The 16,052-nt window shown below is 44.9% G+C and overlaps 1 protein-coding gene across 26 annotated transcripts in view; it reads left to right on the top strand.

The window, feature by feature from the left end:
• Nucleotides 1-16,052, top strand: part of LOC106582358 (CLIP-associating protein 1-B) — a 145,406-nt gene that overhangs the window by 94,619 nt on the left and 34,735 nt on the right. For 19 of the 26 annotated variants that reach the window (XM_014165396.2, XM_014165395.2, XM_014165403.2 and 16 more), the window contains exons 9-20: nucleotides 4,947-5,170; nucleotides 5,268-5,360; nucleotides 5,486-5,631; nucleotides 6,980-7,115; nucleotides 7,358-7,428; nucleotides 7,538-7,597; nucleotides 8,025-8,102; nucleotides 8,670-8,837; nucleotides 9,396-9,442; nucleotides 9,658-9,831; nucleotides 10,931-10,957; nucleotides 13,244-13,351. In XM_014165396.2, the coding sequence (XP_014020871.2) occupies nucleotides 4,947-5,170; nucleotides 5,268-5,360; nucleotides 5,486-5,631; nucleotides 6,980-7,115; nucleotides 7,358-7,428; nucleotides 7,538-7,597; nucleotides 8,025-8,102; nucleotides 8,670-8,837; nucleotides 9,396-9,442; nucleotides 9,658-9,831; nucleotides 10,931-10,957; nucleotides 13,244-13,351 (1,332 nt within the window). Of the gene's footprint in view, nucleotides 1-3,964; nucleotides 4,053-4,946; nucleotides 5,171-5,267; nucleotides 5,361-5,485; nucleotides 5,632-6,979; nucleotides 7,116-7,357; nucleotides 7,429-7,537; nucleotides 7,598-8,024; nucleotides 8,103-8,669; nucleotides 8,838-9,395; nucleotides 9,443-9,657; nucleotides 9,832-10,930; nucleotides 10,958-13,243; nucleotides 13,352-16,052 lie in introns of those variants that run through there. The other 7 variants (XM_014165398.2, XM_014165394.2, XM_014165410.2 and 4 more) reach the window with 2 other exon arrangements.

Here is a 16,052-nt window from a genome sequence, read left to right as displayed (position 1 = left end):
CCGAAGAAATCCACAAAATATAAATCTGTGGCCCAGGGATTACCAGTGCTGCCTGCCACGCAGTTAGGATGCTGCTGACTGTGGAGTGAAATGAGGACTCATCTGCTCTGCAGCCACTTGCGCATGCAGCACACACAGGTTTATTGGGATAAATCTTTTCCTGGAGGCAGAGCTGAGCAATTTCCACTAGATGTGCCAATTTCAAAGTCAAAATTGTTCTTAAAGGAAAGATCCACCCAAAACCACCAATTCCTATAATTTACAATGTTAAATAACAGTAATATGTGACAACAATGTTTTTTTGTGAACAAATGTTTCATTTTGTCATTATAATAAAGGTTGGTAGCAACATGTGAAAAACATTGTGGAAATCTGTTGCAGCTCAAGTCGACTAATAAAAACCCACAATGCAATGCTTTCTCTATTGCTAGCTAGCAAACATAGCAACATACAGTAATACCAAAGTCAATATCAGCATATGAAGTAGCTAGTTAGCTGTGAAATCGCCTAAACAAACTGCACTATCAATGTAGGTGTCTACAATCTCACCATGTTCAAACTGCAGACTGATGTGCCTTGCAGAGTGGAGTCTGACATTCTCAACGGCCATGCAACGGCACTATGCAATGCATCCTGGACTGAAGAGGCTGACTAATAGGAGAAATGTGGTGGACCCTGTTAAATTACACATTTCTCGAGGTAGGAATATCGCAGAAATATGATCATTGGCTCATTCAGGATAAGACAACCTCCCGTGTTATGACATTGGCCAGTATTGAAATGTATAATAGATGTTTTTGCAATCTAAAAGGCACATTCTTATTAACTTCCAATATCGCGAGAGCAGCTTTATTGCAATGCTACGTCATAACGGACAAAATGTCTGTCTGCTTGAACGGCAATAGCTCAGATACACCACAAATATTTACCCTGGTAAACAATATAACATTGCTCATAAATGCACCAAAACAATATAACATTCAGAATGGGTGAATCTTTCCTTTAATTTAAGGTTAGGCATGTGGTTAGCAGATTTTATGACTTTGTGGCTGTGCCAGCTAGTGACTACCCTGCAGAGCTGCCTCCAGTACATGAGTCATCCCAATAAATGCCAACCTGTGCAGCACACAGGGTGCTTCAGCGTCTAGTGGACAGATTAGGTAGTGTGTATTCTGTTAATGGCATTCTCCCCTAGTGAATTTGTCAGTAAGTGTTTGTCCTTATAATAATCCTGAAACCGCAATAATGACCCTTAGTGCATTTCTCAGTATATAGAATATCACCAAGTTACTGTTCTGTTCCACAGAGGTACAGATCCATTTTTTTTGTTTTTCTGTTCTCTCCTTGATCTTTGAGTTTGGCAGTGCAGTGCATTGTTTCAGTAACATTCCTGAAGCCTGAGTACTGACCTATATCAGTCCTCCTGTGCTGTCACGTATGGCTTCTTTTCTCTTCCATGTACTTGTCTAGCTCTAGCTAGCAGTTTCCTACATAATATTGCTTTATAGAGCAACTCTAGCAGCAGTCAATGGCAGTCCTGCAGAGGTTTTAGTTGGCAAGAGAATCTGTGTCGGTCAGGGGACACTTGAACTGTTAAACTTCCTGAAGGATGTAGACTACAGTCAGACAACTTCCTGTGAACTAGATAGGGCCATACAATGATGTGAATGTCTCTATGGGGCAGACAATGCAGTTTCACTTCCACCAGCAGAGGGCGCCAGAGAGGACAACCTCTCCATGACATCACCCATATTATCATTTACATTTTAGTCATTTAGCAGACGCTCTTATCCAGAGCGACTTACAGTAGTGAATGCATATATTTTATTTCATGCATTTCTTTTTTGTTGTTGTGTACTGGCCCCCCGTGGGAATCGAACCCACAACCCTGGCGTTGCAAACACCATGCTCTACCAACTGAGCCACAGTTATTCCTCCTCTATCATCAAGGACAAGTCACTGATGGTCTTACCTGTCTTTCCCTACCAATCCGCCATACAGTCATTGACCAGTGTCCATGACTTTGAGCATTCAGCTCAAGAAATAGGTCATATAATGCATAGTCACAGAGTAGCCTACATGTAGAACAGGACAGTCCAGTTTACAGTAATCATATCACTAGGCAGAGCAGGCTGAGGGCAGAGCAGGCTGAAGGGCAGAGCAGGCTGAGGGTAGAGCAGGCTGAGGGCAGAGCAGGCTGAGGGCAGAGCAGGCTGAGGGCAGAGCAGGCTGAGGGTAGAGCAGGCTGAGGGCAGAGCAGGCTGAGGGCAGAGCAGGCTGAGGCCAGAGCAGGCTGAGGGTAGAGCAGGCTGAAGGGTAGAGCAGGCTGAGAGCAGAGCAGGCTGAGGGCAGAGCAGGCAGGATGTCATGGAGTTAGATGATGATGTGGATTACTAACACGGCCCCTGCTCTGCCACAGGCTACAGACACACAGCTAACGACCTAACTACTGCCCCCAGGGAGGACGTGTGTGTGTGTGTGTGTGTGTGTGTGTGTGTGTGTGTGTGTGTGTGTCCGTCCATCCGCCCGCTGTGTTAATGGCTCCCTATGTGTGTATAAATCAGCTCAAGACATTTTTGTGTCGGTGTTTGATTAAGTGCTGCTGTAACTGCTGCAATCAATAAACTGAAGGTAAATCGTGTTTAGAGATGGTATTTGGGTGGGTTCTCTGAACATGATCATGGAGTTTGTCTCAGGCTATTCTTTCAGTACTCTAAGACCATAGATATAGAACAGTTCTATCTATCTTGTTCTAACTATGTCTGAAACTCTCCGTGTCATTTAACGATCAGGGAAAAACTGATTTGAAGGTGTTCAATTAATGAGATGGATGCTGTTGAATAAAGTTGACATTTACTCATCCCACATACTGCAGTCTCCTCCCTGTCTCTCTGGTATCCTGATGCTGCTAGCCTCAGTGCAAAGCAAATGGAAAGTGTGCCGTCAGTAAGATAGATGCTGTTGAATGAGCCTTTTCACATGCTTTTCACAGGCTGCAGTCCCATCTCTGTTTCTTTGGTACAATAATGCTAACCTCAGTCATCACTGTATTGACTATTATCTCACAGTGATAATGCTAGACACACCACACATAAATAACTAACAGTACACTAGAGCGCTAAGGGGCCATAACTTTACTCTTGATCAGTGTAATAAAGCACTGCTGTGTGAGTATGCATACAAACATGAGAGGGATGTTTTCTAATACCAGTATGTGCTTTATGTTTTACACCTTCCTGCATATAAGCTAAGGGTAGATGGATGCTAGAGCAGGGAGACTCGAGGCAAACTATGTATCATTTCAGCAGCTTGCATGAGGCAAAGCAGAATTGATTTTATGCTTTTGTTATGTTGGAACAAAAGCTTTCTTAACTCTGAGTGGGTGAGCTAGTGACGGTTTTCACTGAGATAGTTTGACAGCATGCTAGACACGGTGCAGGGGAAAATAAAGCCAACACAATGTTGAGGTATGCTAGTGTTATGGTGTGACGTGCCGTGCCAAACACAGTAAAAATATGAATTCATTTACATACGTATTCATACATATATTTCATGAATATGCGTAATGCAGTGTAAGTAACAGTAGTGGGACTATAAACTGTGTTTTTGTCCTGGGCCAATGACCACCAGGCTAGGTTCCTTTTGTTTTTTCCTCCAGCAACACCCTGAATAAACAATGATTGATCAGAGGTGACATCACAGGTGCTGGCCCCTCCCCTCCCTCTGTGGTGGACAACCAATGTCCCTAAGGACATGTCACACCAGGCTGGCAATGCAGGAACTGCCAGCATCCTCCTGCTACACACACACACACACACAACTGTGTTTGACAGCTAGCCCTTGGACAGAAGGGTTTAAGGGGGAAGCTGGTCTAGCACTGTCATCGCAGAGCTGCACAAGCTCCCTTACAAAGGCACGCGTCACGCACACACACACACACACACACACACACACACACACTGTTGATGCAGAAGCGTGGTGAGGAATTACTTTAGAGCGCGTGCTATAGATCATGATGCTGAGGAAGCTGGTGTGTAAGAAGATCTGTGCCTGTAAGAACCAGATGCTATTTATAATATATTCTCTTTATGTGGTGTGTCTCTCTCTCTATTCCTCTCACACTACCTACCGACATCTCTCCCGATGTTTTTTTCCCTCCTCTCTTTTCCCCAATTGATCTGCCTTTCTCAAATTCTTCTCTCTCTCTCTCTCGCTCTCTCTCTTAGTAGATATATACTGGTTTGATGGTAATTACAGGTTAGCAGTCTGGTGGAGGAATGGAGTGTTGTGAGGAGGATGGGTGGGGGAAGACTGAGCTGTGAGCGGGGCGTTTCTCTCCGTGTGCCTGCCTGTTGCTTTGTTTATGGAGATATCGGTCTGGTTGTCTGAATGGTGTCTTGTTTTGCTGTCTTTCATAATTATCCACCAACGTTACTATGGTGATAGGGACACAACCTTTGAACAGGCTTTGATTAGCTATTTTTATTGTATGAATCCCTCCTAAGAAAAAAAATGTTTTATCGTGTGTAGTTTGTCTTCCTGCTGAGGAGTACATTACCGTTCTCTCACATAGCTTTCTGTGAAATAATGTTGGCTCCAGGCATCTCTCCAGGATCATATTTTCCCTTCATTCATAATCCTTCGTGTGAACCGGAGAATTGTAGAGGTGACAGAACGGCTTGTATTCATGTAACAGTGACAATCCAGATGAAATGAGCTACACCCAGCATGGCAGATGGGTGGGTTACAGCACGCACACTCTCACCCCAAACAACAGGGTCGAGGAAACAGCAGTGAAACTGGAACATACTAGGCTAGCTGTCCAATATAAAATGCTTGTTTTTGTTTCCCTAAGGTGTGTCCTAATGAACATGGTGGTCACCAATGCAGAGATTATATAATTTAAAACTGGATTAATGCCACTCCTCTCCTCTCTCCCCTGGCAGATAAGAACTTTGATGATGAGGACTCTGTGGATGGGGGCCGGTCCTGCTCCTCTGCATCGTCCTCCAAGGCGCCCCCCAGTGGGCGGAGGACTGTAGCTGCAGCTTCTGTCCGCAGGCCCAGCTCTGCCACCGGACCCGGCAAGATCTCTGCTAAAGATGCTGCTGCAGGAGCAGTAGATGAGGAGGACTTCATCAAGGCTTTTGAAGAGGTTCCTACTATCCAGGTAACATGCACAGATAATGGTTCTGTCTGTGTGTTTACAGTTTAAATTGCCGTCAACCCCAGTCTGACTCCTGTCTTCCCTTTCCTCTCCTCTCCAGATCCACTCCAACAGAGAGATGGAGGACAACCTCTCCAAGGTCCGGGAGGTGCTGTCTGATGACAAAAACGACTGGGAGCACCGAGTCATCGCTGTAAGGACCACAACCACTAATGATCAATGTCTGCATGACCATCTCAGCACCTTGTACTGTATATTCTGGCCTATAAACAGTCAAACTACGGTTGTAGCGTAAACGTTTGTGTTTCCTCTGTCTAGCTGAAGAAGGTGCGTTCTCTGCTCCTGGCTGGAGCGCTGGAGTATGATAGTTTCCCCCAGCAGCTCCGTCTGCTGGAGGCCCCTCTGAAGCTGTCGGCTAAAGACCTGAGGTCCCAGGTGGTACGAGAGGCCTGCATCACACTGGGGTAAGGACCTGCAGACACGCTAACCATCTTTCAACCTCTCTCTTCCACTTCTATGCCAAGTAGAGTTAGCTACACTTTTGAAGCTATCTGTTCCAGAAGCTGCTATCGCAGAGCGGTTGAGTAAGGCTGACCAGAGGCAGTGGTTAGATATGTAGCAGCTCAGTAAAGTGACGACATCAAAGGGAGGGAGGGAAGCTACTCGTCCCACCTGGCCCAGTTTATAAATCCATCAACCTTAAATGTGTATCTTGACTCTCCGCTCTGTTGCACCTCATCACTACCACATTAGGAGCACATCACTGACTGACAGTTAACAACTCTGAGTCTGGACAACTTGAATTATTGTAATGTTTGTTTATGTGTCAATTAATCCCATAAGGGATGGGTTGCCAATTGGCGATTTGACACGAAAATAAAATGTCATTCATTTTGTAGTCTGCTACTACTTCTGCTCCATATCTACACTGAACAAAAATATAAACGCATCATGTAAAGTATTGGTCCCATATTTCATGAGATGAAGTAAAAGATCCCAGAAATTGTCCATATTCACAAAAGGCTTGTTTACATCCCTGTTGGTGAGCATTTCATCCTTTGTCAAAATAATCCATCCACCTGACAGGTGTAGCATATCAAGAAGCTGATTAAACAGTATGATCATTACTTACAAACATGCACCTTGTGCTGGTGACAATAAAAGGCCACTCTAAAATGTGCAGTTTTGTCACACGACACAATGCCACAGATGTCTCAAGTTGAGGTAGTGTGCAATTAGCATACTGACTGAAGGAATGCCCACCAGAGCAATTGCCAGAGAATTGAATGTTCATTTCTCTACCATAAGCCACCTCCAATGTCGTTTTAGAGAATTTGACAATATGTCCAACCGGCCTAACAACCGCAGATCATGTGTAACCACGCCAGCCCAGGACCTCCACATCCGGCTTCTTCACCAGTGGGATCTTCGGGGGGGCTGAGGAGTATTTCTGTCTGTAATAAAGCCCTTTTGTAGGGAAAAACGAATTCTGATTGGCTGAGCATGGCTCCCCAATGGGTCAGCCTGGCTCCCAAGTGGGTAGGCCTATGCCCTCCCAGGCCCACCCATGATTGCGCCCCTGCCCAGTCATGTGAAATCCATAGATTAGGGCCTGATTCATTTATTTCAATTGTCTGATTTCCTTATATGAACTGTAACTCAGCAAAATCTTTGAAATTGTTGCATGTTGCATTTATATTCTTGTTCAGTATAAGTTCCAGTACCTTAAATCAAATGTTTCTGAGGAGATTTAACATCTTTGATTGATATTGATTTGCTGTATGGGTTCAATCTCTCCCCTCCCCTCTTCAGATACCTGTCCACGCTAATGGGCAACAAGTTTGACCACTGTGCAGAGACCCTGATGCCCACACTGCTCAACCTGGTGCCCAACAGTGCCAAGGTGATGGCCACGTCTGGCATGGCAGCCATACGTCTCATCCTCAGGGTGAGTACTGCACACAAACTGTACATGCAGACATTCATATACTGTACGTCAGGGGTTGAATCACATTGGATGAGTGGGATTCATGCATTAGCTACTGTGTCAAACAGAAAATGAATCATTTCCTGATGTATTTATTACTCAGTATGACTGATATCTGGTTGTGAAATGTGTTGTTAAGACACTGGGAGGTGTGAAATAACCTGTATCTGAAGACCTCTGGGACCTCCTCCTCTTTCTTCCAGCATACACACTACTCACGTCTCATCCCAATCATCACTAGTAACTGCACGTCCAAATCAGTGGCCGTCAGACGGTAAAGACTCAAAGATCCTCTGTGAAATGATTTGGTGTGAACATCTTCTATCCTTTCCTGAGGTTTCCCTTATAAATGTGTTCATTCTCATCATGTCTTCTCTCTCCAGGCGCAGTTATGAGTTCCTAGAGCTGTTATTACTGGAGTGGCAGACACACACACTGGAGAGGTAAACACACACCCTTTCAGGATAAACTGCATGCTAATACTGTATTTATCCAGGACATGAACACGAACCACTGATGATCCCTGGTCGTTGCTAGTTAAATTGATGATTCTGGAGGCCTGGAGTGAGCCCTCACCATCAGACTCTCCACGAAGCATCCCCCATGGTTGCCACGACAACCCTGCAGAGAGTTTAAAAAGCATGTAGAAAGCGTGCTGTGTGGTCACTTTCCACCCGTGGAGGAGAGTGGAGGATAGCAGAAGAGCTGTGGGATAGTAGAGTGAGAGAGAGAAGAAAGGAGTATTAACAGGAGTCTCGGGGAGAGGGGGGGGGTGAGGAATTCTGGGTGTCCTCTCCATTGGTGTAGTTTTGGTTACCTGGCTGCTGTACTTGAAGTTGTCTCTGTCATGTTTCCCTGCTATCCCAACAGGCACGTGGCTATTCTGACGGAGACCATCAAGAAAGGGATCCATGATGCCGACTCAGAGGCCAGGTCCGTGGCCAGAAAGTAAGTTCTGTTTTTATGGTTGTTTATTTGGTAAATTTGTCTGAATTTGTCCTCAGTAAAACAATGAATTGGTCTTTGCAGTTTGTAAACAGTAATATATTGCTTTATGATTTCATGACTGACAAGTGGATGACAATATGGAATAAAATGACATCTCTCGGTGTCTCTTATTGTACGAATTTTACGAATATAATTTATATATTTTATATTATATTTTACGAATATAAATTCCTCTGGGCATCGTCTCATACAGTATGTCACTTTCCCCGCCAGTGACCTATCAGAGGTATGTGGGTCGCAGGTAGCCTAGTGGTTAGAGCATTGGGCCAGTAACTGAAAGGTTGCTGGTTCGAATCCCAGAGCCAACAAGGCTCTGTCGATGTGCCCTTGAGCAAGGCACTTAGCCCTAATTGCTCCTGTAAGTCGCTCTGGATAACAGTGTCTGCTAAATGACTAAAATGTAAACATTTTAGAAAATGTGTGCTGACAATTCTGTTCATGTACAGATATGAGGGGCTGTGACCTATGTGACCTCAAACCTTCACCCCCTCCCTCCCTCATCCATAGGTGTTATTGGGGTTTCCATGGCCACTACAGCCGGGAGGCGGAGCATCTTTTCCAGGCCCTGGAGTCGACCTATCAGAAGGCTCTCCAGTCTCACCTGAAAAGTTCTGACAGCGTCGTGTCCCTCCCCCAATCAGACCGCTCCTCCTCCTCCTCTCAGGAGAGCCTCAAGTAAGATACCCCTCCTTCTACCTCTCCCTCTATCCCTCCCTCCTTCCCTCATCCCTGTTTACTTTCATCCCTTCATCCATCCACCCCTCCTTCCCTCCCCAAGTCAGACTGCTCCTCTTCCTCCTTTCAGAAGAGCCTCAAGACACCACTCCATCCCTTACTTCCCCCTTCCCTCCATCCCTTCCGCTCTATTTATCCCTTCATATGATTCATGATGATGTGGAAAAATGTATCATTGATTTGAAGACACCACTAATGGATCTGTCTGTCTCATGGACACACTGAGGTAGATTGTATCGGTTGATCCAGTTTAACGACTGGAGAGAGTGAGCTGATCTTCATCCTCATTGTCAGAGGGGTCTGATCCCTGAACTGGTGTCCAGACCTTTACCTTTTATGATGTCACTGGCAGTTTGAATCATGTTTTTCCGTACATCATCCGAGGGGTCTGAGCCCTGGCCTATGACATTGTTTTGTCTTGTTTTTGGTAGTGTGAAGTATGGGGATACTGAGCTGTTTACAATAACTCCATAATGGTGTGTCCTTCTCTCTACTCAGCCGGCCCCTGTCTGTTAAGAGTGTCATAGGAGGCGGCATGACAAGGGGTAAGAGTACTAGCTGCTACAGGATTCATTTCTCAACACGTTGTTTATTTCATGCCACCTCTTTCTATTTGTGGGTTATGTCAGGTCTCTCTTGCAAATCCGATTATATTTTTTTCCTCTGTGAGACTAAATACAGACTAATGAAATGTATAATGTGTTGGTATGATAGGTTGATATTTCTACCTGTCCTGTTCTCCCTGTCTTCCCGATGGCAGGGAAGATGGTGAGTTCCAGGGTGAACTCTAACCCTGGCGGTTCTCTCCAGCGTTCCCGTAGTGACATTGATGTGAACGCTGCGGCCAGCGCCAAATCCTGTCTGGTCACCGTGCCCTCCGCTTCTCCCTTCAGCTCAGCCGCTGCTCTGCCCCCAGGCTCCTACGCCTCTCTAGGTAAACCAGACACACACTAGGAATGGACATTTAAAATGATTTTATTATTCTAATGATATCATGATATTTCTCCGGATATCCAGATAGGTGAAATACATGTGTAAAAAAAAACTTAAATGGACTGTTCTTGTGGTTTCAGCGGGTGGGGGAGAGGAGCAGAGGACGGTGTGTGTGACTGTCAGTGTGTGACTGTCAGTGTGTGACTGTCAGTGTGTGACTGTCAGTGTGTGACAGTCAGTGTGTGACAGTCAGTGTGTGACAGTCAGTGTGTGACAGTCAGTGTGTGGCTGTCAGTGTGTGGCTGTCAGTGTGTGACTGTCAGTGTGTGGCTGTCAGTGTGTGGCTGTCAGTGTGTGGCTGTCAGTGTGTGACTGTCAGTGTGTGACAGTCAGTGTGTGACACGGATGGAGAGAAAGAGACACAAAGCAGTCAAACCGACTAGTCAGTTCTGGAACAGTCATTTCTCAAAGTCACCATGATGTCTTAATTACATTATTCAGTATAAATTAAAATCGGAAAACCACTGGTGTGTAGATATGAATTCATGTGAGGGTTGTAAGTTAGACATCATTAAGCTGTGCTCTGTAGAGAAACAAGAAACAGACAAAAAGGCCAAAATGTGCAGATAGACAGGCTCCAAAGTTTTGTAAACTAATTAAACTAAACATGTCAAATGGCTGCCTATAATCACTCTGATTTGACGACTGACCATTATATAAATATTCAAGTCCTTGATAATAATGATGAAAAACTCTCCACATACCCCCCAAATTTGGGCAATTTGATACTGAGGAGTCCTGCAATCCAGTTGCTGTCCCTCTGTTCTTTCCCTAACACGTCCCTGTGGAGTGTACTGCTTACTGTCCCATTACTAATGAGACGTCTTTCTCCCACCCACCTCTCTCTCTCGCTCTCACTCTCCCTCTCTCTCTTTTTTCTCCCTTTCTCTCTCCCTCTCTCTCTATCCCTCTTTCTCTCTCTTGCTCTATTTCTCTCTCCCTCTCGCTCTATTTCTCTCTCTTTCTCTCTCTCTTGGCTAACTGGTACTAATGTTTAACTCTATACCTCTCTTCACCCGCCTTTGATTTATGCCCAAAAGATGGCACACCTGGTAAAATGAATACTGGTAAGATCTGTGTGTGTGTGTTTGTGTGTTCTGCGTCTGTCGGGACAGTCAAAGGCTCGGCTGAGCCCCCTCCCCCCTCTGCCTCTCCTCTTTTCTGTCTTGTCTACACACCACCGTACAACCTATTTAGTGTTTTATATGGTAGGTCTGCATGTTTGACCAACATGGTAATAATCATTGATGACTGATGAGAGACAGGGTTAGATAACCATGTGCAGTCAGCACAGCACACCATAACACCTCTCCTCCCCCACACAACTCATTTTGTTATCCTCTTTACATTGTTATCCTTTACATTTTCTTTATTAGGGATTAGCGAAGGGCAAGGACTCTGTTTTATGTACCGTAAATTCCGGACTATAAGCCGCAACTTTTTTCCCACGCTTTGAACCCCGCGGCTTAAACAATGACGCGGCTAATATATGGATTTTTCCCGCTTTCAATTTATTTTTCTCCAAAAAAACACATTCTGTGACGTGCTCAGTTTTTTGGCTGCATGAAGCTTTCATTAGACCAATGAAATTGCCGAACGGGTTAAGGTCAAACAACTTTTTTGTTTACTGTTTAGATTAAATCGAGCGCTCTCAAACTTCCCATCATTCTGATTACGGTAGTAATTTTGTCACCCTCATCATGGCAAAGACACGGAGAAATGCATATGATGCAGCTTTCAAGTTGAAGGCGATTGATCTGGCTGTTGGTAAAGGAAATAGAGCTGCTGCACGGGAGCTTGGTGTTAATGAGTCGATGATAAGATGTTGGAAACAGCAGCGTGAGGAATTGACTCAGTGCAAAAAGACAACTAAAGCTTACTGCTAATTTTTTATTTTTTGTTACAAGCCGTGTTTCGTTAAAGCCTATTTATTTTTGTTACAAGCCGTGTTTCGTTAAAGCCTATTTATTTTTGTTACAAGCCGTGTTTCGTTAAAGCCTATTTATTTTTGTTACAAGCCGTGTTTCGTTAAAGCCTATTTATTTTTGTTACAAGCCGTGTTTCGTTAAAGCCTGTGTAAAGTTCATTTGTTTCAATGTACTGGTAGGCACCTGCGGCTTATAGACATGTGCGGCTTATTTATGCTCAAAATAATACTTTAAAAAAAATTAAGTGGGTGCGGCTTATATTCAGGTGCGCTTAATAGTCTGGAAATTACGGTATGTAAAGGTGAATGTTGCATGCAGTGAAACTCACCCACCCTTTGGTCTCTGTCTGTGTGTAAGTGGTCTGTGTTAAGGGGTCAGAGGTCGCTGAGGTTTAGTGTTGCCTGCCTTTCAAGGTGATCCTCTACCTCTTCGTACTCTTATAATTATCTAGATATCACTGATAGACTTTGTTGTTCATTTAAAGAAAGGGCTTTCCCTATCCTGTAGTGTAATGCAGTTGTTCTAGAATCTAGTGCAACACTCTGACTGAGTAGAACCTCGCTTATCAAACATCTTCCAATGAATAGAAGGTCACTGCTTCTACCCACATTCTATTAAACAGTGTGTGAAGTCTGGTAATAAGACTCGTCATTGGCCGAGGCAGGGTTTCCCCCTGGGTGCATGTTTTGGTTTTTGCCCTAACACTACACAGCTGATTCAATTGACCTAATCATCATCAAGTGTTGACTATTTGAATCAGCTGTGTAGTACTAGGACAAAAAACAAAATGTACACCGGGGGGCGCCAGGACCAACTTTGGGAAACCCTGGGCTAAGGTGTTACTTAATCTAGGGCCAAGTCCCAGCTGTTGTGGAAAGAGATATTCTCAACGTGTGGTGTTTGTGAGCGCATGTGTGTCTGTGTATCTAAAATTGGAGAGGTTTGCTGGAAAAATGTAAGAATACTTTTTCGATAATACAGTCCAAAATTAGCAGACATCTGAACGCCCCAATCTCTTTCTCAGCATCAGTCAATGTGCTGTCCTAGCTCTTAGGAACATTACTTGGCTGGATTGCAAATATGATAATGCCATTTTATTTGCGATTTTGCTAATAAATTGTCTATAACATGCACAGTTTAACATACTGTAAAGAAAGTTGTGTTGTCTTGATGTTGCTTTAGACAAACGTTTCCCAGATCCAATGCATTTCTTTGTGGGAATGTGTGAATGTGTAGAAATATTCAGTATGTTTGTCTGTGTTTCAGAACCCCCCCATCCAGATCTTTTGTCACCGTCTGTTTAAAGCAGTTTCTTTGTTTTGTGTCGTGGTGAACTGTGGTGCACAGCTGCTTGGATACAGTATCATTTGTAGTGTAGTGGCTTCAACTCTCTTACTAACTCCCTGTGTGTGTTGTTTTCTACAGGTCGTGTGCGTACGAGGAGGACAAGCGCTGGCAGTGCCGTCGGAGCCAGCGCTACTGCGACTGACAGCAGGGGGCGCAGCCGAGCCAAAATGGTATCCCAGTCCCAGCGTGAGTAAAACACACGCGTGCGCACACACACACACACGCTGTCAGCAAAAGAACCCAAGACCGATTTCACTCCCTCACAGCACACTGTCTGAACTCAGGGAAGCCATCCACAATGTCATCTCCATTTGCTCTCATTCTCATGTAAACCCCCTGTATGACCTTTATCCTGTCTGCTGTGAGCTCATACTACATATTCACTTTATATACAGTACCAGTCAAAGGTTTGGACACACCTACTCATTCAAGGGTTTTTCTTTATATTTACTATTTTCTACATTGTAGAATAATAGTGAAAACATCAAAACTATGAAATAACACACATGGAATCATGTAGTAACCAAGAAAGTGTTGAACAATCAAAATATATTTTAGATTCTTCAAAGTAGCCATCTGCCTTGATGACAGCTTTGCACACTCTTGGCATTCTCTCAACCAGCTTCACCTATAATGCTTTTCCAACAGTCTTGAAGGAATTCCCACATATGCTGAGCACTTGTTGGCTGCTTTTCCTTCACTCTGCAGTCCAACTCATATACTAGGTTCTCTTCAGTTTATATACAATTTATTTTTATTTAACTAGGCAAGTCCGTTAAGAACAATTTCTTATTTACAATGACGGCCTAGGAACAGTGGGTTAACTGCCTTGTTCAGGGGCAGAACGACAGATTTTTACCTTGTCAGCTCGGGGATTCGATCTAGCAACCTTTCGGTTACTGGTCCAACACTCTAACCACCAGGCTACCTGCCACCCCAAAATACTAGGTTCTCTTCAGTTTATATACTAGGTTCTCTTCAGTTTATATACTAGGTTCTCTTCAGTTTATATACTAGGTTCTCTTCAGTTCATTTACTAGGTTCTCTTCAGTTTATATCCTAGGTTCTCTTCACTTTATATACTAGGTTCTCTTCACTTTATATACTAGGTTCTCTTCACTTTATATCCTAGGTTCTCTTCACTTTATATACTAGGTTCTCTTCACTTTATATACTAGGTTCTCTTCACTTTATATACTAGGTTCTCTTCACTTTATATACTAGGTTCTCTTCAGTTTATTTACTAGGTTCTCTTCAGTTTATATACTAGGTTCTCTTCAGTTTATATCCTAGGTTCTCTTCACTTTATATACTAGGTTCTCTTCACTTTATATACTAGGTTCTCTTCACTTTATATACTAGGTTCTCTTCACTTTATATACTAGGTTCTCTTCACTTTATATACTAGGTTCTCTTCAGTTTATTTACTAGGTTCTCTTCCGTTTATATACTAGGTTCTCTTCAGTTTATATACTAGGTTCTCTTCAGTTCATTTACTAGTGTTATGAACCTCCTAGTAGGAGGGAGATGCAGGAGAGCAAGGAAGTCCCAGTGGCACAAATGTTTATTAAATGAGTCCCAACGCAACAAACAACATGAGGGGAGACACGCTCAAAACAAAGTCGCCACACACAGGGAAGTAACGCTACACACAGAGGAGAAACCTCTACTCCTAAACAACAAAATCAAAACGGTACAACTACTGAGAGAAAAGGAAAACCCTGTGGTGCAGTCACGCACCCCTAACAATGTAACACTTACAAACAATCCCGCACAAAAACTAGCAGGCAGCGGAGGTAATAAACCCACCGAAATCAACTAATAGAACACAGGTGTGACAAAAGAGACAGACACAAATGAAAAGGAAAAATGGATCGGTGGCAGCTAGTAGGCCGGCGACGACGACTGCCGAGCACCGCCCGAACAGGGAGAGAAGCCACCTTCGGTGGAAGTCGTGACAGTACCCCGCCCCCCCCGCCGATGCCGGCCTCGAGGACGACCCGGAGGACGAGGTGCAGGGCGATCCGGATGGAGGCGGTGAAACTCACTCAGCAGAGATGGGTCCAAGACGTCCTTCACCGGCACCCAGCGTCTCTCCTCTGGACCGTACCCCTCCCAATCCACGAGGTACTGCAGGCCCCTCACCCGACTCCTGGTATCCAGTATGGATCGTACTGCGTACGCCGGGGCCCCCTCGATGTCTGGGGGGGGGGGCAGAGTGACCTCCCACACCTCAGCTTCTTGAAGCGGACCAGCTACCACCGGCCTGAGGAGAGACACATGAAACGAGGGTAATATGGGGGAGCTGGACGTACCTCCGTCCAGCTGGACACTGAGGCGGAGTAGGCTCCGACCGAGATGCCCGCTCGATGTCCGCGTCCACCTCCCACACCACCAGCACCACCAGACAAGAGGCCGGAAGTATGGGGGTGGGATCGATGGACCGCTCCTCTGTATCATACAGACGGGACAGTGCATCTGCCTTAGCGTTCTGGGAACCTGGTCTATACGATATCGTAAATCTGAATTGGGTGAAAAACATGGCCCACCTTGCCTGGCGAGGGTTCAGTCTCCTCGCCGCCCGGATGTAGTCCAGATTACGGTGGTCAGTCCAGATGAGGAAAAGGTGTTGAGTCCCCTCAAGCCAATGTCTCCACATTTTCAGAGCCTTTACGACAGCCAGCAACTCCTGGTCCCCCACGTCATAGTTTTGCTCCGCCGGGCTGAGCTTCCTCGAAAAGAAAACGCAGGGGCGGAGCTTCAGTGGCGCGCCCAAGCACTGTGAGAGCACGGCTCCAATCCCAGCCTCGGATGCGTCCACCTCCACTATGAATGCCAAAGAGGGATCCGGATGAGCCACACGGGAGCCTCGGTAAACAGAGTCCTC

This window comes from Salmo salar, chromosome ssa21, assembly GCF_905237065.1.
Source record: "Salmo salar chromosome ssa21, Ssal_v3.1, whole genome shotgun sequence".
NCBI classification, from domain to species: domain Eukaryota; kingdom Metazoa; phylum Chordata; class Actinopteri; order Salmoniformes; family Salmonidae; genus Salmo; species Salmo salar.
Note: the sequence above shows the minus strand (reverse complement) of the source record. Positions and strands in the feature narration are given on the sequence as shown.